Source organism: Syngnathus scovelli, chromosome 2 (genome assembly GCF_024217435.2).
Source record: "Syngnathus scovelli strain Florida chromosome 2, RoL_Ssco_1.2, whole genome shotgun sequence".
Lineage (NCBI taxonomy): Eukaryota > Metazoa > Chordata > Actinopteri > Syngnathiformes > Syngnathidae > Syngnathus > Syngnathus scovelli.
This window is the reverse complement of record NC_090848.1, coordinates 566,656-593,889: the sequence shown is the minus strand read 5'-3', so window position 1 is coordinate 593,889 and position 27,234 is coordinate 566,656. Positions and strand designations below refer to the sequence as shown.

The following is a 27,234-nucleotide window of genomic DNA, read 5'->3' as shown; positions in this document are numbered from 1 at the left end:
TTAATATGAGAATGGAATTGTGAAAAAATATGAAAATGTGTATATTTTTGATGTTAAGAACATTGCAGTCCGACTCATTTGACTATTTTTGAGTGCTGTAATGATGTAAACAGTTGCTTGTATGTGAAATGAGCAAAAGGACCATTTGTACTTTAACAGTATTTTTCATTGATTTGTTTTGGTTGGTTTGTAGTCTTAAGTATAGCGTGTGAGTACTTTGGCCGCATTTGGCTGCATTTGGCCGTTTTTGGCCGCATTTGGCCGCATTTGGCCGCATTTGTGCTTCTTACCTCAGGCCCACTACTGGTTTGTGCGTTTACGTACATAGGCACCTATGCATACGCGCACGCAAGATGTTTACGTAGGTTCACGCTCACGCACGCAAGTACCACATGCGCAAGAATGAAAACAGCACGCACGCAAGCACGCAAACAAACAGCACGCGCAAACACGGCACCCACGCTCACGCACGCGCACGCACACAAACGCGCACGGGCCAGCCTGACCCCGCCCCTTGCTGCGTGCAGGGGCGCTCCTCCATGTGACGCTGGGCCTGAACACAAAAATCCAGTATGGCGGAATCTGTCAGGAGATGAATTTTTCGTGCCCCCTCCTCCTCCGCTGCCGCCGCCGCCGCCGCCTCCTCCTCTCGCCAAGCGGAGAAAAAAAGCCCGGCGGTGTCGCATGGGAGAGGACTAAACCCCGCCGCGCGGGACGAACGTCGGGACGGCTGGTCGCCTCCGGGCCCATCGAGTGGAGCTTCCGGTGAGTTTTTGGGGGGCTGTACATGGTGAACGTGTCGCCACTTTGATCCCCCCGCAGGGATGCGATGCGCGGACTGACGGACGGACAGACGGACGGGGCTTCATCTCCGCAACGACTCGCTTAACTTTTTCCCCCGCGTTGCCTGCTTGTTTAATTTCTCGGGGGGAAGGAAGGAAGGAAGGTTTGGTGTTGAAAGCGGCGGCGGCGGCGGCGTTCCTTGGCGGTTGCTTTGCACAGTTGAGGGCGGGAAGTGTCCAGGCAACTAGGAGGGTGAGGGTGAGGGTGGGGGTGGGATGTTTATTATGCCGATTGTTGCGAGCGAGGCTATTTTTAGTGCACCTCAGGCTTTAGCTCGACTGCGCCACTTTTGCGTTATTGCTGTGTTATTTTGTTGTGTCGACGAGAAGATAAAGCCCAAGGCCTGTGCGACTGTGTGCGTGCGCGCGCGCGCGTGAATGGTTTCGGGATGGGCGGTGGTAATTCTCTCGCTGCATGCGTCAATCTTTTTTTTTTTTTTTTTTTGTGAATGGGGGCGTTGAAGCTCTTACACCAAAGCGGCTGGCTCATCATGACTCTTTTTACAACTCTCCTCCATCACAGTCTTGTACGCTCTCAGCGTCCCGTCATTTAAAAGTAGCTTTCTTTTTGCTGTGATTCCTTCCAGCGGTTGGTGCGTTTGCATCACAGCTGCGAGGTTCAGGGTTCAAATTTGAGCACAGTCGTCCGTCCGTGTGTCTTCCGCCACAGAAAGTGATTGAAGACTCGAAATTGTACCGAGGAGGAATGGTGAGTGTGTGTGGTGGGGGCGTTTTGACGAAATGTGCCCAGTGCAAGATGTACATACGAGGGTCTCTGAGGGTCTGGTTTGCCTAATGAAGATGAGTGCTATCAAAAATATTTTGGGTGGTGTAGGAAAAAATGCGTCGTATAATAGTGGAAGTGATTACGATTTTGCCACTATCACTACATGCAGCTTCCTAGCTAGCCTATCAATAACTTTCAAAGAAATTCCGACCGTAACAAACTACAAATACAACCACTGACCTCTACTATTAAAACACATTGTTAGAATGATGCTATTTATTGTAAGTTTAAAAACAAACACATCTAGTCAGTTTCGAAGATCCTTTGATACAGAGCTGTGGTTGCTGCCGTCTGCTGAGCAATGCAAAATAATTGTAAAGTCCCACTCGCATCAGCAAAAGGAACCAAAATGCCAAACAAAGTTCTTGCAGAATGTATCCAAATGGAAATTATTTTAGTCATTTTATCCTACAGTTATGTTACTAACAACCAAATAAATCGTATTGCGCAACCACAGGCCATCGTGTAGCCAAATCGGTTATACTAGCGCCCCCTTGTGGTTCACGGTCCAGTGTGTAGATGCTCATTTTAGCTCGATAGAGTTAGCGTGGGCGCTTTTCAATCACCACATCTCATCATCTCATTTCATTCCAATTTGGGAGACATTTATTGCAACTAGTATGAAAGTTTGCGCTATTTCAGAGCTTACTGATGCAGTCGGTGCGTTTAAGCCTCCTTTCAACTCATTTTTGGCCTTTCATGATCTTTCTTGAGGGCTCCCCAGATCTGTCACCCTGCATCAAGCGAGGTCTTTCTGGGGACAATGGCCAAGCGCACACACGCTATTGCACATGAACACGCCAACACCCCCCCTCGAGACAGATGCCCTGAGAGAATGGTGTTGCACCAAGCCACCCCCCCACCCCACCCCCCAGGCGAGGCAACTATTGCCTGTGACACTCACCCCCTCCTTCTTCTTCCATCACAAAGCAACATGATGACCGACTTTTTTTTTTTTTTTATGGGGGGGGGGAAATTTGCCCCACTGTCTGGCCTTCTTGTCGTGAACCCTGCCCCTCCCCACTGTCAAAACACGCACACACACACACATGCACACACATCCATCCTGCTTCAGAGGACACCAGAGACCCCTAGCCAATATACACAAAGGCTTGAACACACTTGCATCCCCCATCTACCTTGCCCTCAGGCAGTTTTAACCCCCCCCCCCCGCCCCATTTTTTTTTTAAATAAATATGTGGTGAAGTTGATTTGGCATTTCAGCCTCTTGTCTTGATTACATCTGACACTTTTTGCTTGGGGCGCCAGGAATTCAGGCTACACTTTTAAATTAAAGAAGAGAAAAATCATTTTTCAGCTCTATTGTCATACAGAACAAACTGGTCATCTTTTTTTTTTTTTTTTTTTTACTTGCTTATAGCGATTATGAGTTAATTAAGGACCAAAATCTGAATTTTCTTTGTTGGCCGCGCATGTTAAAATGCAGAAGGAATTTGTCTCTAAATAAATACTATAGTATAAAACACACTCCAGTGAACCCCCGCATATTGACTCTTCAGCTTGTGTTCATCATTCATTTCACTGAAAACTCAACTATTTGCTGTTTTTTTTTTTTTTTTTTGGCTGAGGGAAAACATGCATTACTTTGGCGCCATCTGTTGGAATCTTGGTGTTATTTTGGTACTTCATTAATTCTGTTTTTTCAAAAGGGAAAAACATTTTTGGCCAGATGTGATGTCACATCCATTTTCGCTAGCATGTTTTTAGGCTAATATGCTAAGCTAATACTACTAAAGAGCTTCTTATGGTGTTTAGTTTGAATTCAGTTTTACTATTTATTATTATTGAATTCATTTATTTCATTTTAATGTAACTATTGAATACAGTTCAGGTTAATGATTTGGGTGCATGCTCAGTATATGGTGTTGATGCGTTTTGATCCTGTTCATTTTCTGTGTTGCCGCCATCTTGTGGCATCCAGAAGCAATTACAAAATCCTTTTAGAGGTGGGGCGTCAGCTATATGCTGATTTTTGCTTTTTGTGACACAAATTGAAATTGTAATCCCACCATCTTGGATAGACGTATGTATATTTGTCCATTTTCAATTTGATCTGAAGTTCTTTTTCTTTCTCCCTGATAGGTTGGCACCAGTCTGACACTCTTGGTTGAAGTTGCCAAATCCAAAAGGCTAATGGCAAGTTTCTAGTCTGGAAACATTCTGGCGCCACGGTTGAATTGTCTTTCGACTAGGCCCGAAAATAACCTGCCGATTTGGTCACTTGCCACCTCTCAACTTTAGTGATGACATCGCACAATCATCAAGGTAAGCCGCGTGACACCGTGTCAAAGTCATAGTGAAAATGTGTGTCGTGTTGGTTCGGGTCGGTCGGTCGGTCGAGTTTGTACCCCGCCTCTCGCCAAAAGTCAGCTGTGATCACATCTCGCTCACCTAATGAGGAGAAATGGAAGAGAAAGTCGATGAAAACTGGATCAAGGTTATACCCGGGCGGGACTGCGTGCTGCGCTAACTGCAATCCGTTAGCGGGGAAGCTTGTCGTCAAATTGTAAGCACCGAGCCCCCTTGTAATAAGCGATCATCTCGCCCGCCCGCCCGCCCGCCCGCCGCTGTCAGCCACATCTGCCGAGCTGATGGATGTGAACCTTTTCCCTTCTGAACGTAGATACGTAAAGTGCAGAAAGATTCAACTCAGTAGAACACTTGAATCTGCTTTTAGGCGTGCTAATTGGCTCCATTCAATATGAATGATGGTCAGAGGGAAAGAGTGTCTCGCTGCTTCAATGCATCTTGTCCTTAAAGGAGTAGTCTGTTTTCTCACTACAGTGCTTTTTGGGTGTGGATTGAAAGATGCATTTGTAAATGGTTTTGTTAAAATATTGAAGACTTAGCTGACATTGTCACGTGGCTTTTTTTCTACATTGAAAGGCACATTTTTCCTGACAAATGGGGTCACATTTTTAATCGTAACATTTATTTTTAGAGGTTCCAATGTCATGGAGAAAATTTCAAATTGATTTGATTGTTAAGGCGAGTGAGTGTGTCTTCCCTTCATTATGTTTGACTGCCACAGGTTTGTTTGATATTTTATTTTGATATTGTTGGAATGAAGCGACATCAATACATAAACAATGTAGCTCCCTCGTACGTGTCGCATGCATTTTGATACAGAGCTACTATTGTTTAGGAGCTCAATTCAGAACACCCCCCCCCCCCCTCCCGCCCCCCTTAAAAGGCCTGTGCGTGCATGCGCAACGTTAGCGCTGGGTTAGCAAGCACGTGTGCGTGCAAGAAGCCTGCTGCTGGGCCATTTTTATAATATGTACACTAAATGAGCTTAGCAATGCGCATATTGTTGATCCCGCACATTTTCTTTATTACAACTGCCATGGGATTTTTAGATTAAATATCATTTAACGCAAATCTCTCTTCGGGGGGGGGGGGGGGAAGGAAAGTACTTTTGTCCCACAACAAAAGCAGGTCACACTGATAAGGCCTGCACATCACTTGTTGTTATGTTGCTGTCAGTTACATGATGTGACTGATTACTCAGTATGCCCAAACATATGTTGCTGGTATTTATTTTACACTCCAGCGTGTTAACTCTAACGGCAAATGATGGATCTGACAGCATAAACATTTCATTGTATGACAGATAACTCAATTAGAGGGAAATAAAATCATGTAGAATCATCGGAAAACAAGTTTGCAGTTTTATTCATGCAAGGTTAAATGGTTGGTAGATGATTGCTATTTTGTCCAAATGATGACATTTTGACAATGAAATTTGACATTTGGCAACAGTTCAGCCGTCATTTTACGAACTAGAATAAATTGAAAGACATTTAAAAAAAGAAGAAAAAATAAAGACTAGAACTAGAATAAAATAATAGTATATGGCATTCTATTAAAAAAAAGAAGCTATAAGAACACAAAAAAAAGGAAATGAAATTAATTGTGACTAACTGTTTTTTGGGGAACAATCAAACAGCCTCGATTATGGCTCAACGCTATCGTGCATGTTTAACTGTCAGTGGCGCTGCTTTTGTTTTGGCACGTTTTTTCATCTCTGCCGTCCATGGGGAGTTTTGCTAGCGTTGGCCCGCTGCTGGCGGCCCGCTGCTGCCGGCCCGCCGCTGCCGGCCCGCCGCTGCTGCCGGCGGCCCGCCGCTGCCGGCCGGCCCGCTGCTGCCGGCCGGCCCGCTGCTGGCGTAAACGTTACCTTAGACAACGCGCGAGCGACAATGCCCAGGTGTGTCGGTGTCCCTTGCTGTTGACGAAAACCAAAACAAACACCGGCGTCACTGATCGGGATGAGGTAAGATCACAATAATCCATAGCCTCAGCCCTAATTTCTTCCATTCTTGCCCAGCTTTGTTCAAATTCTATTTCAACTCGGTTTTTGTTTTATCGACAGCTTTTCATCCTTTTCTCCAAATGCACGCAACAGCTCGTCGCACTGCTTAAATCCTGGGGCGAAGGGGTTAAAAGCTCTTGCTGCAATAAAGACGGCTTATCCCCCCCCCCCCCCCCGTGTCTATTTTTAGACTCACACAAACAAGATATGTGGTGGCACGTGCGTGCACGCTGAGCGAGCAAACAGTCATTATTTTTGGCCTCCTGTGTCGATTCCACTCGTGACAATTGAGCAATTTGCTTTGTTTGGTTTTGTCTTGCCATGTGCAGAGCAGCTAAAAAAAAAAAAAAATCACAACAAGTGCACATGATACAACAAGCGCGTCTCTCTTTTGTGCCGCGGCCATTGTGATGCAAGCGTAAATGGTCATTTCAAACCGTCTTTTCACGATCCTGCCGCTGTCTGCTTGTGCTGACACGTTTATTTTTAATTCTGCCTCTTACGAAATAACGGCAGATTGCTGCAAAATGTCGCTCGGTGGCGGCGTGCAGACGGTTGTGAAGTTCCTTCCTGGCGGTCGGGGGGGCACCGGCACTGTTGACTTTATGCCCATGCATGCTTTGACCCTCACTGGAGCGCATCACCCGCACTGGACGTGAACCTTACAGAGGCGATGTTAGCCATGTTTTTAATTGATTGTTGGGACGGCTTGCAAGCTTGAGCTAATGAAAGGAGCCGTGTATATCTTTTGTCCGTGTCCCTTTAGTCCGGGAGAAAGGAGAGACACTGTGTGCTGCCAATGAGCTGCCTACTGCAATTAAGCTTGACACTCCAGGCAGGCAGCCACGCAGCCATGCAGGCAGCCATTCAGGCAGGCAGCCAGCCATGCAGGCAGCCAGCCATGCAGGCAGGCAGGCAGCCATGCAGGCAGCCATGCAGGCAGCCATGCAGGCAGCCATGCAGGCAGGCAGCCATGCAGGCAGGCAGCCATGCAGGCAGGCAGCCATGCAGGCAGGCAGCCATGCAGGCAGGCAGCCATGCAGGCAGGCAGCCATGCAGGCAGGCCCTGAATGCTTTTTGGCTTTCACAGCCTGTAGTCATTCCTCTCCTAGGAATGATGGGAAAAGAAATAACCCAAATATTGCTCCTTTGGCTAATATTGAAAAATTCATCTAAAGCGAGGCTGTCAAATTAAACATCAATTAGGAGATTTAAAACAAGCACAGCGTCGCGAACAACAAAGCAAATACAGCGGGTTAGCGAAAGGCTGAGAGATTGTTGACAGAAATGGATTTAATCATTTGATCCTGTGTTCACCATCGCTGAGATGGAAAACATGCAGCGGCCATCACAGGAAGTGGAGTGAAGAGCAAAAGCGTTTGACATTAACTTCTTGATGTCAAAGAGATCAGCAAAAGTTGCTGAATATTGACTATCTTTTATTTGTTTTGCTGAATAAATGACCAAAGTGTGGTAAACATATTTGACTGGCAAATATGTTTGAACATATTTGCAAATACTTTGAAACATATTGGTCTTTTTTACGTATTTAAATACGTTTGAACATATTTGCATGTACGTTTGAATGTATCACCGGCAAGTATGTTTGAACGTACTTGGAGGTTAAATGCTAAAAAGTTAGCTTTCCCCCCCCCCCCGTAATTACAAAAATGCAATTTAGCATTTGGCCTACGTTATTGTTCGAAAAGTACGTTATTGTTGTTTAGTTGTGATTTTTTTAGATGTATTATTATGACTGCAGTGTGCGATTTCCGTTCAGCATTTTTTAATTTATTTTTTTTCATGCCAAGTCAATATGTTTGAGCATATACGTTTGAAGAAACTTACAAATAACCTTGAAATACAGTCTAATGTGTTTGCCACTCAAAAATGTTGACTCCACATTGGCAGTTCCACGCTTCTGTAGAAAATTTAGCGGGCAGGAAATACAGTCCCAGTTTCATCCAAATATGTCTGCTGTGTCTGTTTAATTCAAGACACAAATAAAACACCACGTTAGCTAGTGTTAGTCTCTTAAAAAAAGCATGACATTATTTTTTTGTCCTGGGTTGTTGCCATCTGACGTCATCCAATGCCACGGGGGAAGTCCATTTGCCACCCAGAGGGAAAGGATCCTCAAGGAGCCGACCGAGTCTTTCATGACTTCACATTGAATTCAATGACGCCGTGGCCCGTTCCCGTGCTGGAACCGAGCGACATTGGGCAATGCGGCAGACAAAGTGACCCGGCGTCTCCCGCAACCTTCATTTACGGCGCCGTCCATCACACGCTCGCCCCTTGACGAGCGTGAGCCGCATTCGCTCGACTCGACCGACCGCGCGCGCGCGCGCCTGAGGCGAGCCCAGGCTATTTATAGCTCGCCGTCTCTTTGTTGGGGATGCGAGTGGAGGATGAGGAGAAACGGGAGTGCAGCGTAACAAGATTTGCTTGGAGACGATCGGGCCCTGGTCCTGGTTTGGCAAACACCTGCGCTCCGCTTTGGCATCTCACGTGTCATATTGGGATTCAAAGTCACGTTTTGTCAATTTTACCGCAGACAAGACACCTAAGCCTCGTCCCGGGCCGCCCTCATTTTCCGTCATTAACGTCCGAGATGTAAATCCGCTGCGGTTCATTTGTGCAAAAGTGGTTTCAAATGACGAGCCACAGGTGTCGTAGCGTGTCGTCGTTTGGATTGCAAATTGTGCCGTTGAGTGATTTGAATACGTTCATCGGGAAGTCTCCTCAAAGGGAGACCCGTTTGGTCCCGACCCTCGGCCGCGAATGCCACCCATTTCTCCAAAAACGGCGGGATGGATGACCGACCGGCAAACGTCCTATCGTCTCAGCTCAGCTCAGCTCAGCTCAGCTCAGGTCAGGTGGCGACGGACGGACGGGCGGGCATCTTCTGCGTCTGAGCGAGGCAGCGCAAGACAAATCAGTGCAGGATGCCTCCTCCAGCTTTGCAGCTAATTAAGCCGATGTGCCAGCTCGGTCTAGAGAGAGTTCCAGAAATAGCGAGACGCTCGCCTGTTTTCCTCTCTTTTGGGATTTTTCGTGGGGTTCATCTCCCATGTGAAGAATAATTGCATGTTTTTGCTTCACATGTCTCCAAGTGGATCAGGTGGTTGAAGCTGGAAAAAAAAAGTATTAAATAATAAATTATGAATAAATTAGAAAAGCCAAAAATAAATAATACATACTATGCTTACTTCTGCACACCCAGACGTTGTGTGTACTATTTAAGTCTCCTCCCTTTTTTGCCCCCCTTTGGTGTTTTGCCTCTTTTCCTCTTCTCGCCTCCTTTCCCTCTTCTCTTGTCTTCCCCTACGCCGCCTCCATCGCTCTCTGTCACTCTGCTTTTTATAGCCATTTCTTCCCAGGGCTCGGCAGCTACAAAAGCCTTTTCATGTTGCCACTATAATTACAGCCTACGCACGCACGCACGCACACACACAGGAGTGCAGCAACAGCAGTGTGTCGTTGTTTGCATGTGTGTGCGTGCTCCGCATGTGCTGTTATACACAAAAGGGTGAGCTATTTTTACCTCCGATGCCCCCCCCCCCCCCCCCCCCGGTCGCCCCATCCCTCTTTGCTGCTGCCAGCCACGTTTGCTATGCTGAGCACAGGCAGTATCAGTCGAGCCCCAACACCCCCTACACACACACACACACACACACACACACCAACCCACCCACCCATTTGCACAGTGAACTCACGGCAATGCAGGCTGCTCTTCCCTTCGCCACCCCTTCACGTTCGAGTGTGTTTTTGGGCACCTTAGGAAATTCTTCATGTCACAGGCAGATGCTGGTGCAGTCGTCGCAGCAGCAGCAGCAGCAGCAGCAACAGCAGCAGGATATCTAAGCTTGCCGCCGAGCAGATCGCTTGAATCCCGCTCGCTGGCTCGGACCGAAGCGCCTGATTAGCGGGGTTGTGGCTCAAAGCGCATCCCGATGTTGCGGACCATATTTGAAGCGGAGTGCTCTCTCTCTCCCGCAGAAGGGATCCTGGGGAAGGAGCAGCCACTGGAGGTTCTCAAGACGTCGGCGCTCAACCACATCCCAACAGGTTGGACACCCACGCGTGCTTGTTTTTGTGTGTGTGTATACACACCACATCCTGTGCAGCAGCTTTGCATTCATTTTGCCTGCATTTCACTTATACACACAATTTCTTGAAATTATTTTGAAAAAAAAAAAAGATCTCAAATGGGAATTTGCACCGTTTTTTTTTTTGAATGGATGTAGTATGCATTGCAAGAGCAAAGAAAAAAAAAATATTTTTAAATAAAGCTCTTGGATTTTTGCTCATCAAAGCTGTCCAAAAATAGCAAAGCAAACACTCATCTTAGAGGCCATTCACAAAACATCGCCAAAGACTTTGATTTCCTCTCGGGGGGGGGAAAAAAAAAAAAAAGACCCACTGAGTATACTCCCATTGCTACTTTTTTAGCTTTCTGCAGCTGAGCATCAAGCAGTGCGAGGCGCGAGGCGAGAGGCGAGAGGCGCGAGGCGAGGGTCGATCCGCTTGTTGCTTCGGAACCCATCTCCAGCTTCTCCCAAACGTTTCATACTCCCTGCCTCCCTCCCTCCCTCCCTCCCTCCCTCGCACGCTGTCAGGGGGTTCTTCTTACCCGCTAACGTTTAAGCCGATTAAATATTGACACTCACCGGAATCACCTCTTTAAAAATTCTGCTGTCTTGGATTCAAAAGCTGAGCTTGGCTCAGTGTCGTCGAGCCGCTTCTGTCCGTCTTAGTCCAATGTCAATGTTCCCTTGTTGATGCAAATTGAGGGTTTACCATGACCCAATCGCTGTTTTGAATGACAAAGCAGGGATAGCCATGCAAAGTCGTGTGATTTATTTATTTATTTATTTATTTTATTTGCAGCAACTCATAATGGAACCTCGCGGCCGGCCATTGTTTTGAATACATTTGTGTGGTATGGAGCCGGCGGCAAGTTGGAACTCGCCTTTTGGTAGATTGCGTCGGCTTGGTGTCACGATAACAATCAGATTTTCGCGCTTGGTTGGAAGTCAAGACCAGACTGGACTTTTTCCCGAGTCCAAGACTCCAACTTGCATCGGGGTGGTTGAAAGATAAAAGTTAGCCAGAGGGCGAGTGTTGCTCATTAATGGTGTTAATGTCAATCGTTCATTAACATTAATGTTATTTTGTTTGTATTTAAATTTCGAGAGCAATTTGTTCCATTTAAAAGCAAAATAATTCTCGTTACACGTTAAAGACATTAAATCGTGTTGTATACGTTGTATTTTGGAGAGAAAAACAAATGCTAGAAAATTGTCGCGACTGGGATATTCTGGTATTGTTGCTTAACAGATATTTGTACATTTTATTTGCGACACTTAATTCAAGTATCACTTACTAGTCTGTTGGGCAAATCTCCCTTGTTTACATTCCAACGACCAATGAGAAAAGAGAAAAAGAACTTTGGTCGTCGTTGTTTACAATTTGTCTTACGTATGTTTGCCGATGAATCCTTTCGGTTTCTATAATTGTGATATTAAAAACCTGCTCTCTTCCCGTTTTAGACTCCCTTGCTGCTAAATTCAACGTGCCACCTTTCCGATTGGTTAAAGGAAAAAAAATGTCTGACACATTTCAATTCAATTCAAATCTGGCTGCATATTTGGTTTTCTTTGCAATATAGTCTCCTTTTGGTTTGTGCAATTCATCCAAATTCAATATAGACAATATTGCTAACAGCATGATGATGACTGCAAGCAAGTGGCAAGCCCACCTATAGTTGATTGCCCTCGTTAAATGAACCTTGTGTTTACAATCAATGGCAATAGGAAGCCACACTGAGAGACGAGCTGTGGGTGTGTGTGTGTGTGTGTGTGTTTGAGGTCCTGTTTCGTGAACGAGAGAGAGAGAGAGAGAGCGAGCACGAGAGAGCGAGAGAGAGGCCCAGCAGGTTAAAGACGGCAAGATGATAAACACAAAAGTGAACATTGGCAGCCGTGCGACGGACGCAATAAGGGCGCGGGAAAGGGAGTTCCCTCTCGCAGGCAAGGCGGAAAAAAGGGAAAACACTCAAGGGTAATAGCATCTCCGCGTTTCCGTCCGACGTGGCCATTTGTCAAGCACGCCTTACGAGCGTCTTGACATTTGCGTCCGTGCGAGTTGTTTTTGTGTTTTTGGCCGGCTGGCCAGCCAGAGACTGGCAAGAACATTTTGTGCACAGCGAGAGTGGGAGTGTTACTTATGGCTTTGCATTAGTCAAGAGTGGACGGAGGCTAATTGGCGCGCTGATTTGCTTCAGATGAGGGAATGAAAGAAAATGAAAAAGAAATGAAAGAGGTTGACAGAAATGAAATCTCACTTTTTCAATTATATTGGTCCAAGCCACTTTCACAAGCAAATATTTCTGCCTGCTTTTTATTTTCCCAAACTATTTTTGTCATCTCCACTGATTCTGTGCTACGTAGCCATCAGCTTGGATTACATCTGGCGCTTTTTACTTTGCGTGTGAGGCAAGCGTGAAGGAGTCTCGTTGGAGCCGTGTGATGTGCAGACTGATAAAGGCCATTCCTTCCCTTTGGTTTCTCACCTGTTGCTCTTCTGTCACTCAGCGTTTCCACTTTCAGTGCCAGATCCAAAAGGAACAAAAAATCAGGAAATACTTTCAAGAATCATTCAATAAAAGAAACGGATTCATTGATTGAATAGTGTAGCGGCTTTTTTTCCCACCATCCTTTATAGCCGTGTCGAACTCAAATTTGGCCCACAGCGTCATTATGTTTGGCCCACGATGACAAATTGTGCCAAAGTCAGCTTTATTGTCAATTTCTCCACATGCCAATGTCAATCCTACAACTGCAAATTGTTTTCACTTTTAAAAAATACAGACGTTAATTACCATTCATCTTTTTCAAAATTCTTACTCCAATCAGTTTGTTGGGCCTCATTTCTCTTCTTCTCTGTCTCACCAGTGGACATCAATTCAGCACTGCCGCTGCGCCTCCCGCCTGCCGCCATCCCCATGGACCTGCGTGTGGACCAGCAGCAGCAGCACCAGCAGCAGCAGCAGCAGCATCATCATCATCAGCAGGTGTCCCCTCTGTCGCCACCCCGCCAACAGGCCGGCGGGGGCGTGGCCTCCGCCCCTGTCCGTGAGCAACAGCTGCAACAGGAGCTGCTTAGCCTGAAACAGAAGCAGCAAATCCAGAGGCAGATCCTCATCGCCGAGTTCCAACGGCAGCACGAGCAGCTTTCCCGCCAACACGAGGCTCAGCTCCAGGAACACATAAAGGTAAATCATCGTTGTTTACCGCCCTCAAATTGCCTCTTTAACTCGAAGAGAGTAAAAGGGCAGGGGATCTGTTGGTGGCCCGTAAAGTATCTTTTCTGTTAAGAAGCGAAAAATGAAAGGCCAGGCCAGGCCAGGCCAGGCCAGGCCAGGCCAGGCCAGGCCAGGCCAGGCCAGGCTCCGTCCGTATGAGAACGCCACATGGCGGACATGGGGCCCACTGGGCTGGAAAGTGAATGGAGATCAGTCCACCCACACTGTGGGCCCAGTCGTCTGCGAAATATTTCCCCAGCTCGTTTAGTAACAGTACAAACATTACACTTGTAATGTGCTACCAAAGAATGATGAATCAAACGATTGTGAGGCGGGAGATTAGATTGCACTGTGGAGGATTTTTATGAGCTCGCTTGAGTCGTTCTCTCTTTGCCCGCACTCTCTTTCCTTCCTCCTTCCTGTTTTATTTCCTTTCTTCCATTTCCTTATTGTCTTGCTGTGAATATTTTCCTTGGTCTCTCTCTCTCTCTCTCTTGTATTCCTTCCTCTTTTGTCATTCCCTTCAGTTTGCCTCATTTCCTGTTCCCATTTTTCGCCCCCCCCCCATTTTGCCTCCCTTCTGTCTGCCTTTCCTCCTTCCCAACCTCCCTTTCTCTTTTAATCCTCCCGAGGAATCTTTTCTCTATTTTCCATTTCTTTTCTTCCACTTTACTTCTTGAGGGATGGGCAATGTTTACGGGAGCTCCTTCCGCTTCTGCTAGAGATCATTCGGGTGGCAGCCAGTGACGCACGGCCCTGCCAGGGAGGCCCGTCCATCTTCAATCAGCCCCATTCACAGACACAAGTTTTGGGCTAATTTGGATATTGCTGTCCCCCCCCCCTCGCTCTCCACATTCCTACAGCAACAACAGGAGCTGTTGGCAATCAAGCACCAACAGGAGCTGCTGGAGCACCAGAGGAAAATGGAAAATCATCGTCTGGAGCAAGAGCTGGAGAAGCAGCAGCAGCGTGAGCAGAAGTTGCAGCTGCTGAAGAACAAGGAAAGGGGGCAGGAGAGTACGTTGCTCTCACCACAGTTTTGTATTTATGGATGTTTATTACAAAATCTTTTTTTTTCTGATTCGAGTGTGATGTTGTGCTCACCATCGCTTTTGAAACTCAGCTATTTGAGGGATTTGAACAATTTTAAATGTAACGGCTCGAAACCGTAGGTGTGTCAAACTCGAGGCCCGGCCGGGGGCCAGATACGGCCCGCCGAATCATTTCATGTGGCCCGCGAAGACAAATTGTGAATCGACTTCATGTGTCAATGCTAAAATTATAAGTTGTCTTTACTTTTTTAAAAAAAAAGAAAGAAAAATAGCTAGAAATGTTCATCTTTATAAAATATTTCAAGTTTTTACTAGTCTTAAAACTAGTACTAGTTTTAAAGATTTTATCCGTTTGTTGTGTAGCCTATACTGTATTAGCTTATAAGGCATTGACAGTCATTATGGCCCTTCCAAGGAAACTATGAGTACAATGTGGCCCGTGACAAAAATGAGTTTGACAAAGGATTGATTGACTAAATGAGTCTGTTCATTTGTGGATTGCTTAATTGTGACACCTTTGCCTCAGAGTGAATGCTTCTGGGTTAGTCTCGACTTGGAACCTTCTGCGGGGAAAAGCCACTTTGTTCCTCCCGCAAACTAGATATTAGTTTAATTGAAGATGAAATTGCTGATCAGCCCCTCTGTATCCCTTTCTAAATTGTCTTTTCGCATCTTAATAAATGAATTGATTTCAACATTGTGTCCATACACAGTAGCATATGAAAGACAGTTTATTGGAGGGAATGAAACAAAAACTGTACAGAGAAGTACAAGTGTTTCCATTTCCGCGCGTGTTTCCATTTGACTTCCTGAGCGTGCTCCAGGAGCTGTCAAAGCTGCTGGTGGCCTTGGCCAATGCTGGCTGCTGGAAGCGGACACCAGTCCTTGAGCACCGTCAGGCGGCTGCGTTTATGTGTGTTGGGTTAAAACGGCAGCGATCTGTGTCTGCCTTCCAGCATGCAATTTTCATAGTCAAGTTTCTTGTTGTAATGTGACTTTTTTTTTTTTTTTTTTACCCCATGTATGACTTATTTCTTGTCACCTCACAGGTGCCGTGGCAAGTACGGAGGTCAAGATGCGTCTCCAGGAATTTGTCCTCAACAAAAAAAAGGCCCTGGCTCAGCGGAGCCTCAACCAGGGTGGGAGCCTCAACCAGGGTGGGCCCCACAACGATGCTCCCTATTGGTACAGGTATGAAAAGTCTACACACCCCGGTTTAAATCTCGGGGTTTTTTGAGAGTGTAAAATTTCAAAGATGTTTTAGCATGAATGCTATAGGAATTGTTTTTTGTTTTGTTTTTTGCGCCAAACCTAACTTTCCGTAGTAAAACTGAATTAAATTTGGGATTAGTCATCATCATTTTAATAGTAGCGATCCTTTTGACCCGAGTTTCAATTTGATTGGGTAATTCTGAACACAGCCACGTTCCCGCTTACAAAGGGTGTGCACACTTATGCAACCGTATTACCTCAGTTACTGCTTCAGTCTGTGCTGAGCGATTGATGAAAAAAAAAAAAAAGATATGAACAGATTCATTCACTTTCGAGCTGCTTGTTACAACTTGATGATTGATGCTCTTCGCTTTGCTGTTCGTCCTTGTTGTAGAATGTCCAAAGCACTTTGCAGGTGTCTCTTCTTTGGCGCATGACACGATTCTTACCCGCACAGATTTACCACGACACTTAACGTTCTTAAGTGCTTATGATAGCTCATGAGTTACATTTGTTTTTTTTTTGTCCTGCCATAGAAAAACTCAGCACAGCTCTCTTGACCAGAGCTCACCTCCGCAGACTGTTATGTCCACCTATAATCATCCTGTGCTGGGCGTCTACAATCCACGGGATGACTTTCCACTTCGGAAAACAGGTGACACACACATGCGCACTCTCTCATGTTTCTTTCTAGAGATGAAAGAAGTACCATCTGCCAAAGCACAATTCAAATATCAACACGTTAATCTGACAAGGACATGTTGCAGATCGTAATAGCACATAGTGATGCAACAGTCGTCATCCATTGTTGTCGCTTTGTGTTTTGTCCAAAATAGATCGTAATAATATAAATGTAAATCCTTTTTTTTTAAATGAAATCATATTTCAAATGAAATTTGACCAAAACGTGGCTGCCTGAGTCAGAAGACAGACCACTTAAGAATATTGGCAGGCTCGTACGTCATTTGAAGCAGTGACAATGTGGATTTGAATTGGCCATGTAGACAGGCTGGCTGGCTGGCTGGCTGGCTGGCTGGCTGGCTCTTCCAGATGTCTGTGGATTTGATCCCATTTTGTGCTCTGCAGATGTGCGTGCGTAGTTGATGCCCATTCTATTTTAAATATGACCATAGCATGTGTCGAACCCTCTGAATTATTGTTGAAATTAAATCATTCATTGTGGTAATATTGATCTATATCAATATAAATATTGTATAGTAATATTAATATATGCCCTATGTCATGCATTAATCTGAATAAAAGGTTTTGCAAAATGTTCTCCTTGCAGCCTCCGAACCCAACTTGAAGCTGCGCTCCAGGCTGAAGCAGAAGGTCAGCGAGCGGAGGAGCAGTCCGCTCCTCCGTCGTCGAGACAGCCCCATCACCTCTGCAAAAAAGCGCTCTCTCGACATGGCAGGTAGCAAGCAAGATTTTACAGGTTTTAATGACTTTCGAATTTCAACTCAGTGCATGTTTCTTGGTGGACCGGATACATTCAGATGTTTTTGATTTTTTTTTGTTCCTCCTCCTCTATGCACACGCTCGATGCAGATTCTGCATGTAGCAGCGCCCCGGGCTCGGGCCCCAGCTCCCCGAACAACAGTTCCAACAACATCCCCAATGAAAACGGCATCACTGTGTCAGTCTCCAACAGCAAAGAGGTGATTTCCGCTCACTCGGCTCGTCAACACGGAAGCTTCATCCTAGCCCATCTTTTGCCAGATTAGTTTGGCATTATTTTGGCTTTTAAAGCGTGTGCGTGAGAAGGCAAAGAGCTGACCCACCGACTGCTCTCCCAGTGACAAGTGAGCAGAGGAGGACGGCGGCTGAGGCGCCTGCAAGGTTCTATTTGTGGCAGCCATTAGGAGCACTAGTGGAGTGCGGAGGAGGCTTGTGAACATCGCTGCGCTCTTGCAGTCACTTGGCCATCAGCACGCCGTCTTCCTATCCAGACTTTGCCATTTCAATCAAAACCTTTTCCGAAATGATGATGATGATGATGATGTCGCTTTTTTTGCTGCTATTTGTTTCTTTTAGTTTTAGTCTTGTCTACCTTTTTTTTTTAATGATATATATGTAGATATTCATCCAGGTTAGATTTTGTTCTATATTTGAGCTCCCTGTTCTATATTCTTCTCATAAAATCAGATTGCTTGTGTGACCTTGAAAAGCAGGAAAAACAAAAAGTTAAACCCTATATGAAGCGAGAAACAAAACCTAGCATGGTTATTTTGAACAGATGAATAGTGAGTTGATTCCGTGACCTCCTCAATGATCATTTTGGTAAAGGATGGCGCGAGTGCCAGCGCACCCCCGTCCGTCTGTCCCCATCTTCCAAGCCAAATCCCAATGTCTGTCTGTCTGTCCATCCATCGCTGTTGAATGACAACAATTGAAACAGTTAGCATTCTTACTATGCTTTGTAGGTTTACTCCATTTTTCAAGCCATTCAGATCTTTGCATTGATTCTGCAGCTTATCAGAGGTCTGTCTGTTTGTTGAATGTGCTTCCAGGCGCCCATGAGCCAGAGGGTGTGCAGTGGTGCCGAGCGAGGCTCCATTAGCCAACTATCACTCTACACTTCGCCATCCTTACCAAACATCACCCTGGGCTTGCCCGCCACTGCTACCGCCACCGCCGCATCCAATGTAAGAACTTTGCTGTCGCGGGCTGGATATGAACAAAGCAAACACTCTTCTTTTCTTTTTTTTTTTTTTTTTTTGTCTTTCCCTCAGGTGACGTCTGCTCAACAAGATGGCAGTTTGCAGCCAGCGCTCTCCCTCAGCCCGCCGTTCCTCTCAGGTGGCCACTTGACACCCTACTTGGCTGAAGCGGCAGCAGGGACAGGCGGGCACAGTCCGCTGCTTCAACACATGGTACTGATGGACCAGACTCTTGCACAGAGCCCCCTGGTGACAGGTAAGCAAAAGTCACTTGATTGAGATTGAAAATAATTGTGTCATCTTCCTCTTTATGCTCATAGAGATCCATTCATAAATCTGACCTCTTTTTTTTTTTTTTTGTCTGTGTGCTTTGAGAGAACAGACATGGATGTATTAGCGCACCCATTGACTAGCACTGGGGTTGTCAACCGGTGGTCCGCGGCCTTCTAGTGGTCCTTTGCGGTATTGCAGGTGGCCCGCGAAATTGGAAATGGAAAATAATTGTAACATTTTGAAAAGTCAAATGGATTTATTATTGAGACTTGTTTTACTAATTTTGTAAATGATTTAGCCATCCAAATGATGTCAAATCTAGCTGACATTCCCAAAATAGACACACGAATACAAATAAATAGCCTTGTATAGGTCTATCCTCCTTCGGCGCAAAATTAACAAAGATTCCGCCAAAGTAGTGGTCCCCAAGTTGCTTCTTGGTTCTGATCCTGCTCCCTTGGACAAAACCAGTTGAAAAGCCCTGAACGAGCATATCGTTAGCACGCATCGAGTCCATTTTCCTACTTCTCAGTTCAATCCCACAAAGTAATTAGCAAATGTGTTTATGAAAACAAATGAAATGGAAAACAAATAAATTCCAAAGTACGTTTGCCAGCGCCGTGTGGTTCCTTGCTCACGGACCTCTGAAAAATGAACTAAGCTGTTCATTTCTCTCGTTGTGTCATCACTATACAAGAGTTGCCGTCTGGCAGTCCAGATGGTCGTTGATTGTTTTTTTTTTTTTATTTTAGGAAGACTGTGTGTAGTGTTGCGCTATTTTACGGCCCCTTCACGAATGCGCCCTTCTTCGCTTCAGGTGTGAGTGGCTTGTCCATGTCGCCGGCCGCCTCCATGGCCAAGCTGCAGCGCCAGCATCGACCTCTGGGTCGCACCCAGTCGGCGCCGCTGCCTCAAGGGAGCGCCGCTCAAGCCCATGCCCAGGCGCTAGCGCTACAGCAGCTGGTGGTCCAGCAGCAGCACCAACAGTTCCTGGAGAAGCACAAGCAGCAGCAGCAGCAGCAGCAGCAGCAGCAGCTTCAGTTCAACAAAGTAAGTCGATAGCGTGCAAATTCATTTGGAAGGATTTTGCCAGCTCATCCTTTTATTTAGTGCTTCACTCGTGGCTCTTTTCGAAAGAGTTTGGGGAAATGATGCAAACACAGTCGTTTGGTATTGCGACCTATTTAAGACTCTTTGATTTAATGTGGACGTGTCTTTATCAATGAGCGTTTGTCTCACAAATGAACCATTTTTACCCGGTTAAATAGGCAATAAATCATGGTGATGGGTTGGCCTTTTATTTATCCAGGCGCTAAAGTTTCAACACAAAATACCCCAAAGAAGTAAGAATGAGGTGTGGAGCAGCCATGTTTTTGTGTGTATTGTAGCTAGCTGTGTGTGTGTGTAAGTGTGTGTGTGTGTGTGTGTGTGTATGCGTTTGGCATGCTCCTGTTTTACACATTTCTTGTCCAAATTCTCCCTTTTTCTTTTTTTCGAGGAGTAGGTGGAAGCAGATTTGGGCGTGGGCACAGAGCACGTGTTGTGTGTATGAGTGTGAGTGTGAGTGTGTGGTCCAGGTCCACTTGACCATGGCCAAGTTTCCACGGGCAGTGAGGTGATTGTGGGTTGCCACGGTAACGGCAAAAGCTTGTGCCTCGGACGGACGGCCAAGGTGGAAGCGAGCAGATGTCGCTGTGATAGCTGCACCTATTGAAAGTGGCCGGATGAATCAAGGGATTTTCTCTCCTCTGTCGGCTCGGCTCTGCTCTGCTCTGCTCTGCTCTGCTCTGCTCTGCTTTGCTTTGCTTTGCTCTGCTTTGCCCCCCCCAGTGCTTATGTGCTCCCTGTTGGCCGCTTTCCGCATGACTAGTCCTGGCAGTCGGACACACCGGAAACCGGTTTGACAGGCGGTGGGCTCGAGCGGTCTGGTGGGTCGACTCGGAGCTGTCCGAATCCTATGCTGTCAAAGTTGTCCGTCCCCTTGTGACACGCGCGCACATTCGAAATTTGCTGTCTCTGGTGTTTCCCATTATATGTTGGCATTAAGCCAGCAGAGCTAAAGGCAAGCGCTTATCTCGTCTGCAACCGTCGGAAGCCGTTTCCTGTTTCCTCACTCCCGCCTCTGCATCCCCACAGTTGATAGCCAAGCCCGGCGAGTCGCCCGTGGGCCGCCAGCACCAGAGCCACCCGGAGGAAACGGAGGAGGAGCTGAGAGAGCACCAAGATGTCGGCGCGCTACCGCTGGGGATCACCATCAAGCAGGAGCCTCCCGACCCGCTGGAGCTCCAGGAGGAAGCCTTGCAGCAGCACCAGCACCAGCACCGGGAGAGGCAGGCGGAGCAGGAGCTTCTCTTCAGACAGGTAAGGATGAAAGAAGGAACATGTCTGGGAGATTCCAGATCTTTGGAGGGAGTTGAAAGACTTTTCACTCCAGCCATGATAACTGCGATCGATTTGCATGTGTGTGTGTGTGAGCAGCAGGCCTTGTTGTTGGAGCAGCAGCGAATTCACCAGCTGAGAAACTATCAGGCTTCCATGGAAGCTGCCGGACTGTCCATCTCCCTCCCAGGCCACCGTCCTCTATCGAGGGCTCAGTCGTCCCCAGCTTCAGCCTCCCCGTTCTCCATTAGTGTCCCGCAGTCCGATCCGCCCATCAAGCCTCGTTTTACCACAGGTGAGCCCCGCCTCTTTTGACTTGCGCTATTTATTTTTCTGACCCGACGTGTGTGGGTTTTTTTTCTTTTTTTTTTCTCCCCCGCCAGGTCTGGTGTACGATTCTCTAATGCAGAAGCACCAGTGCATGTGCGGCAACACTAACAGTCACCCGGAGCACGCGGGGCGGATCCAGAGCATTTGGTCCCGCTTGCAAGAAACCGGACTCAGGGCTCAGTGCGAGGTTGGTTTCCGCCCCGCACGTCTTCATCGTCAAGTCGCAAAGGTACTCAGCATTTGATTGGTGTCTGCGTAGTGCATCCGTGGGAGGAAGGCCACTCTGGAAGAACTGCAGACGGTTCACTCTGAAGCCCACGTCCTGCTGTACGGAACCAACCCTCTCAGGCAGAAACTCGATTGTAAGTCCGCGCACGCACGCACGCACGCAGAGTTGCTCTTCTCTCCATTGACTTGACCTGACTGAGCTTTTCCCACTCACCAGGTTCAGTCACGCCCATGTTTGTGCGGCTACCGTGTGGCGGGGTGGGCGTAAGTGGCGTAATACTTTTCAAACACGGATGAAATGGAATAGAGTAAAGCCGGTTCGTGCTGGGTAACCGTGCGCGTGCGTTTCAGGTGGACAGTGACACCATCTGGAATGAAGTCCACTCCTCCAGCGCAGCTCGCCTCGCCGTCGGCTCTGTTGTGGAGCTCGTCTTCAAAGTGGCCACCGGGGAGCTGAAGGTATCGTCAAAGTTTCACCGGCAAATATGACTATTTTATTTATTGTACTATTTTTATATATTTTTTAATTATTTTCTATATATTATTCTTTATTTTATTGATGTATTATCTTCCTTGAAATTAGCCCCTTACTGAAGGTATCGTGAACGTATAAGTTTCATGAGCAAATAGGATTATTTTATTATAAATATTTTATTTTATTATTGTATTCTTTTATTTCTTTTTCCACATATTATTCTTTCTTTTCCTTGAACTTGGCCAGTCTTTGAGGCCTTTTGAAAGCGTCTTGCTGTTTTTAATGGCTCTTTGTTCCCCTTGTCCGTTTCCCCAGAACGGTTTCGCTGTGGTGCGACCTCCGGGACACCACGCCGAGGAAAGCACTCCCATGTAAGGCCGCAGCTGTCATCACACTCAATACGACACAGAAATGACCCACTTCACAGTACATTGGAATGTTCTTGTCTTTAATCAGTTCAAATGGCTCTTGGACGTCTATAGCCGTCAGTGGTAGTGTACGGGTTCAAAAAAGTCATCTGAGTCGGTAGTTTGTCTTTTTGGCATTCCAGGGGCTTCTGCTACTTTAACTCTGTGGCCATCGCTGCCAAACTGCTGCAGCAGAGACTCAACATCAACAGGATTCTCATCGTCGACTGGGTAAGGGCGGCGGCGCCCGTTTGACCAAAACTTGGAGAAAGACACGAGCTGACAAGCTTTCGTTTCAGGATGTTCACCACGGCAACGGCACCCAGCAGGCCTTCTACGATGACCCCAATGTTCTGTACCTATCTATTCATCGCTACGATGATGGCAATTTCTTCCCCGGTAGTGGCGCACCTGAGGAGGTGAGAAAATTTGCTCCGATGATTTTATTTTTATTTTTTTTCCCCAAACAGCCATTTGTCTGGCGTTTTGGCCAAAGTCGAACATGATAAGTTGTCGTGTCATCTGCAGGTGGGAAGTGGCCCAGGAGTCGGGTTCAACGTCAACGTGGCTTTCACCGGGGGGCTCGACCCACCCATCGGCGATGTCGAGTACCTGGCTGCCTTCAGGTACCCCTGAAAGACCCACCGGTGATGTTTGAAAATGATCCCAAGTCCGGAACGTTGTCTCATTCTCCTAGGTCGGTGGTGATGCCCATCGCCAATGAGTTTGCTCCGGATATCGTGCTCGTGTCCTCCGGCTTTGACGCAGTGGAAGGACACCCTCCACCTCTTGGAGGCTACATGCTGTCATCCAAATGTAGGTACAAGAGCTACCAGTGAGTAACTACAAGCTGCGAAAGTATTTCCCCTAAACAAAATGAATGATTCAAGTCCAAATTTGAAATTCATCTTACCACATTCTCCTTTCAAACAAGCCTTCCTCACTGTGTGTGTATTGAACTGCCTCGAAGGTTTTAGCTTTCTGACCCGCCAGCTGATGAGCCTTGCCGGAGGCAGGTTGGTCCTGGCTCTGGAAGGGGGTCATGATCTAACGGCCATCTGTGACGCCTCAGAGGCCTGCGTCGCTGCCTTGCTGGGACAGGAGGTGAGAAAGCCCGCCCACCCATCCTTGAGACTTTTTTTTTTTTTTTTCACTTCACTCCATGACCACCGTGTTAAAGCTCATCAACATAAAGTTGGGCCCATACAGTCACAGCCATTGTAAATGTAAAACTGACATCTTTAGGCAGGAGACTGAAGGAGATGGTGCGCCCCCTTGTGGAAAGTTTGGAAATGCCACGTCTCATTCATGTTTTTCTTGTGGTGTGCGTGTGTGTGAGCAGCTGGACCCACTACCCAAGGCTGTGCTGGAGAACAGGCCCAACGCCAATGTCGTGCGCTCTCTGGAGAAGGTCCTCGAGACACACTGTAAGTTGCGCAAGGGCGAACTCCTAAGACATGGCTGCTCCACCAGTCAGCCAATCATCGGTCTAGTTCTTGTCATGCGTCTACATTGTCATTGTGACTCCGCCTCCTGGTTGTCGTCCCTCCTCTCAGGTAAATATTGGCGCTCGGTGTGTCACCATTTGCCGCAGCTGGGGCTCTCGCTTCTCGAAACCAAACGCGGTGACTCGGAGGAGGCCGAGGCCGTCAGTGCCATGGCCTCTCTGTCAGTGGCCAACACCAACGTTGTGGATCACAGGTGAGCGTAACAAACATTTTTCTTATATGGGCCTGATTGAATTGGATTGTTTTTAGGTCAATGACCATATTTGGCGTGATAACATTTAATCGGCTGATTAATTGGGAATAAAAAAAACTCAAATGAGATACTTTTTCGGTCCCTTAACGCTTACGACGGCAACATTTTTTTTTACAATATTTTCTTCATTAGTATTTAACTTTACAACACAGAAGGCAATTTTTTTTTTAATATTTGTTTGAATTTCATTACCTGTCTTATGTTGTATTGTGTTCGGCAAACTTCTGTCTATTTAAAAATAGCTAAAGTCTTCCGATTAACTCGACAGGCCCATTAATTGTCAGGACCTTCATTTTGATTGCATTTTCTTATCTTTCCGCATCAGACCAGAGGAGGAACCAATGGAAGAGGAGGAGCCATTGTAACCAGGTGGGGATACGTAGCAGTGTCACGCTGTTAGCATTGACCTCTTTGAGCCGTCGGCAAGGAGTCTCGACTGATCCCTTCATTTAGTCCCCCCCTGACACCAATTGATTGGCGGAGGGACAAGGGGTGGGCTCAGCCTCGGAGCAGGGAGCCAATCAGGCGACAGAGGACTGAGATGGGGGGGGGGAAATAAAAACATAAGAGTTACTTCGTGGTGCTCGTCTGGAGATGTTTTTCTGTCTGTCTTTGCCCCCCCCCCACCCCCTGACGACAGCCTACAGTGGCGAGTGACCAAGGCAGCATTTGCTGATTTTTAAGTGTGTGTGTGGGGGGGAGTTTGGCTAAGTGAGATTCTTTGAGGAAACCAAACGGCTTCCGTCCGATGCCAACACTGTAAACACCGGGCGGGGACAGAAAACATCCATCCCCGTCTGCCGGTGCCGGCTGGCCATTTTCTTTTTTCTCAACTAGCTCTGCGACGGGGAAAGAATTGACAAACATGCATTCACTGTGGACTTTCGCTCTTACAAACACTCATTTTCATCAGAGGTTCTATGAGGAGTGCCTTGGTGAGGGTCTGCTTGATTTCACGATTGTTCAGGAAAAGTTTGCCTTAAGATTTCCTTCTCGGACGGAGATCAGCGCCAGGGAGGGATGACAATTTGGACAATACAGCAAACAATCTTTCAGCATGTTTACTTGGAACGTGGCCATGCGCCTCATGAAGATTTTATATTCAGATTTTTTTTTTTTTTTTTTGCTCTGGAAAGGTAGTTGCCAGCTTTGGTGGAAACGCACATCATTTGATGCTTTGACTTTTATGTAGCTTCCCTTTAAAAGATGACTTTGCAGAAAAAGCATGAGAGGAGAGGCCGGACATTTTTTTTTTCTTTCCCTGTTTGGAATGTTTAAACGATGAAAGCCAAAGCATGACTCTGCATCTAACAAACTTTTGACAATACGTTAGGAAAAGACTTCCTAGGTCACTACATTTGATGGTTGCTCTCGTGAGTTGCTGGCAACTACCTAGTTACTCGTGAAACTCCAGTCGTGTATATAAAATTGAGTATATTTTGTGGGGCGCCATGGCCTCTTCATATCGATTTTGATTTTTTTTTTTCATAATTTTTCACCACTTTATATTAGTGTTTTTTTTTTTTTTAAACATTTTTCTTTTTAATCCATTTTCTGGATAGTTATAGGGCTACCAGTCACAAAAGTCCTGTCACCGAATTTCTTCTTTTTGTATTTATCAAAAATAAGGAGCAACTTTCTTTGTACTGCTCTTTGGGCGACTGCGTTTTTTTTTTTTTTTTTCCATCGATTGTGTATTTATACTGTACTGTTTATAGAAGATTTGTATATGGACACATTTCTAAATGTACTCTAATGACAGCTATGATATTGTGAACGGAACACGGTGTGGTGTTTCTCCGTGGAAGTAGAAAAACAAGAAACAGAAAAGAAGCAGCGTATTTAGCTACTCATCGACTGCACTGCTTTGGACTTGTAGAGTCGATCACTTTGTTGCCTATGTGGTGGTCTTTTTCTCGTGCACTCACCTCACCTTACCTTGGTGACATGCCTGTGATCTCGCCACAAGCAGGTCCGGCGGCCATTTTATGTAGCGAGCTGTTTTGGGTTTTTAGAAAAGGCAGGCAATGCGGATGTTGAAAGGAGCCCGACTTCCCATGCCTCGTATTTGTTATTTTGGGTTGGCATCAAAGTGCGATAATCAAGATATTGCAAGACAATTGTGCTCACTACTTGTGGCTCGAGAGGAAGAATTTTTTTTTTTTGACAGCGGTGCGACATACACTACACCTTGCGTACGTAGTTGAACTAGGTTTATCTGGTGCCATGAAGTCATCAGCGTATTGTTCCGATTTTTTTGCCCCACCCTTCACTTGTCTACTAAAGGCCTGACTACGACCATGATTTAAAATTGTACGTCACTTTTCAAACTTGTAAAATGTGAGTTTTTACTTTATGGTCCGACAAAAACATTCCATTTGTTCTTTTTTTTTTTTTTTTTTTTTTAATAACGTGACTCACATGACTGTTGTTTTCGTAGACACGTTGAATACGGCTTTAAGTCTTATTTGCCCATCAGCTTGCACCAACTTTAACTCTTTGCATGGTTTGTCAGTCAGCATGCCTGCTTGTCTATGTAACAAAAAATATATTTGCACAATAGAGGAAGACGAAAAAGACTTTTGGTGGCGTTCCAAGAGTTTTCTTCCTAGCTGGTGTGCAAACATTTGAAAAGACTTTGTCCCAATGACTCCGGTATGGTTCCTCTTGTTTCCGACTGGTGAGTTCAGCACTTAAAATGGATCTCGATGGACTGTGTTTGCTCTGCCAAACCTTTGCTACATTCATGAAAGACTCTCCCAAAGAATGTTCCTCTTTCACAGATGATTAAACAGGCACTGTCGACGCTGGAGTAATGCTGCGCTTTTAATCGGGGGAGGGGGGGGGGAGGGGGGGAAGGGTTTGGAGGAGGACATTTGATTGTCACACCCACCTCGGCCAGTCCTACAAATAAATAACCACTGTGGCTCAAGAGCAATTCTCGGTTTACATGTAAATGGGAAAGAAGTTATTTTTTGTTCGTTTATGTCTCTAACGATGAAAAATGTTATTTCTTGGGGACCTACGCTTTGGACGTTTCATCTCGGACATCTATAAAATATATTTCTGAAAACGATGTGCGTCTTTGTTCTTCGGTGAAAGTTGGCAACAGCGAGCTAAAGGTCATTTGAGATTGATGAACTGGGATAGATGTGATTGTCTTTCTTCCGCGCGTGGTGG

At 46.2% G+C, this 27,234-nt stretch overlaps 1 protein-coding gene and 1 long non-coding RNA gene across 7 annotated transcripts; one reads left to right on the top strand and one right to left on the bottom strand.

The window, feature by feature from the left end:
- The first annotated feature begins 519 nt into the window (after positions 1-519).
- On the top strand, positions 520-27,130 carry LOC125987919 (histone deacetylase 4). 6 transcript variants are annotated; one of them, XM_049752521.2, is made up of 28 exons: positions 520-765; positions 3,733-3,915; positions 9,769-10,036; positions 12,925-13,244; positions 14,138-14,291; positions 15,376-15,517; positions 16,075-16,193; positions 16,827-16,976; positions 17,090-17,199; positions 18,052-18,186; positions 18,274-18,457; positions 19,292-19,524; positions 20,611-20,835; positions 20,953-21,148; positions 21,237-21,370; positions 21,443-21,545; positions 21,629-21,675; positions 21,763-21,870; positions 22,202-22,257; positions 22,437-22,524; positions 22,593-22,712; positions 22,822-22,919; positions 22,991-23,109; positions 23,264-23,397; positions 23,636-23,720; positions 23,850-23,994; positions 24,380-24,423; positions 24,968-27,130. In XM_049752521.2, exons 3-27 carry the CDS (start codon positions 9,922-9,924, stop codon positions 24,417-24,419), a joined length of 3,360 nt encoding a protein of 1,119 aa, XP_049608478.1. In that variant the 5' UTR covers positions 520-765; positions 3,733-3,915; positions 9,769-9,921; the 3' UTR covers positions 24,420-24,423; positions 24,968-27,130. The 6 variants fall into 6 exon arrangements, with proteins under 6 accessions (XP_049608478.1, XP_049608480.1, XP_049608483.1 ...); XM_049752523.2 differs by lacking the exon at positions 24,968-27,130 and having other exon boundaries at positions 521-765; positions 9,968-10,036; positions 24,380-24,627; XM_049752524.2 differs by lacking the exon at positions 24,968-27,130 and having other exon boundaries at positions 522-765; positions 9,968-10,036; positions 16,827-16,955; positions 24,380-24,627.
- On the bottom strand, positions 7,221-9,772 carry LOC137839833 (uncharacterized). Its single transcript, XR_011086167.1, has 2 exons — positions 9,178-9,772; positions 7,221-9,099 (listed from the first exon to the last, which is right to left on the bottom strand). It is a non-coding gene; the product is annotated as an uncharacterized lncRNA (long non-coding RNA).
- Positions 27,131-27,234: the final 104 nt, after the last annotated feature.

Bases quoted from the DNA above. Each gene is read 5' to 3' on its own strand.
- LOC125987919 (XM_049752521.2), top strand. From the start codon at position 9,922: ATGTTGCGGACCATATTTGAAGCGGAGTGCTCTCTCTCTCCCGCAGAA. The intron at 13,245-14,137 runs GTAAATCATCGT...ACATTCCTACAG, and splicing joins AGCTCCAGGAACACATAAAG to CAACAACAGGAGCTGTTGGC. The intron at 14,292-15,375 runs GTACGTTGCTCT...GTCACCTCACAG, and splicing joins CAAGGAAAGGGGGCAGGAGA to GTGCCGTGGCAAGTACGGAG.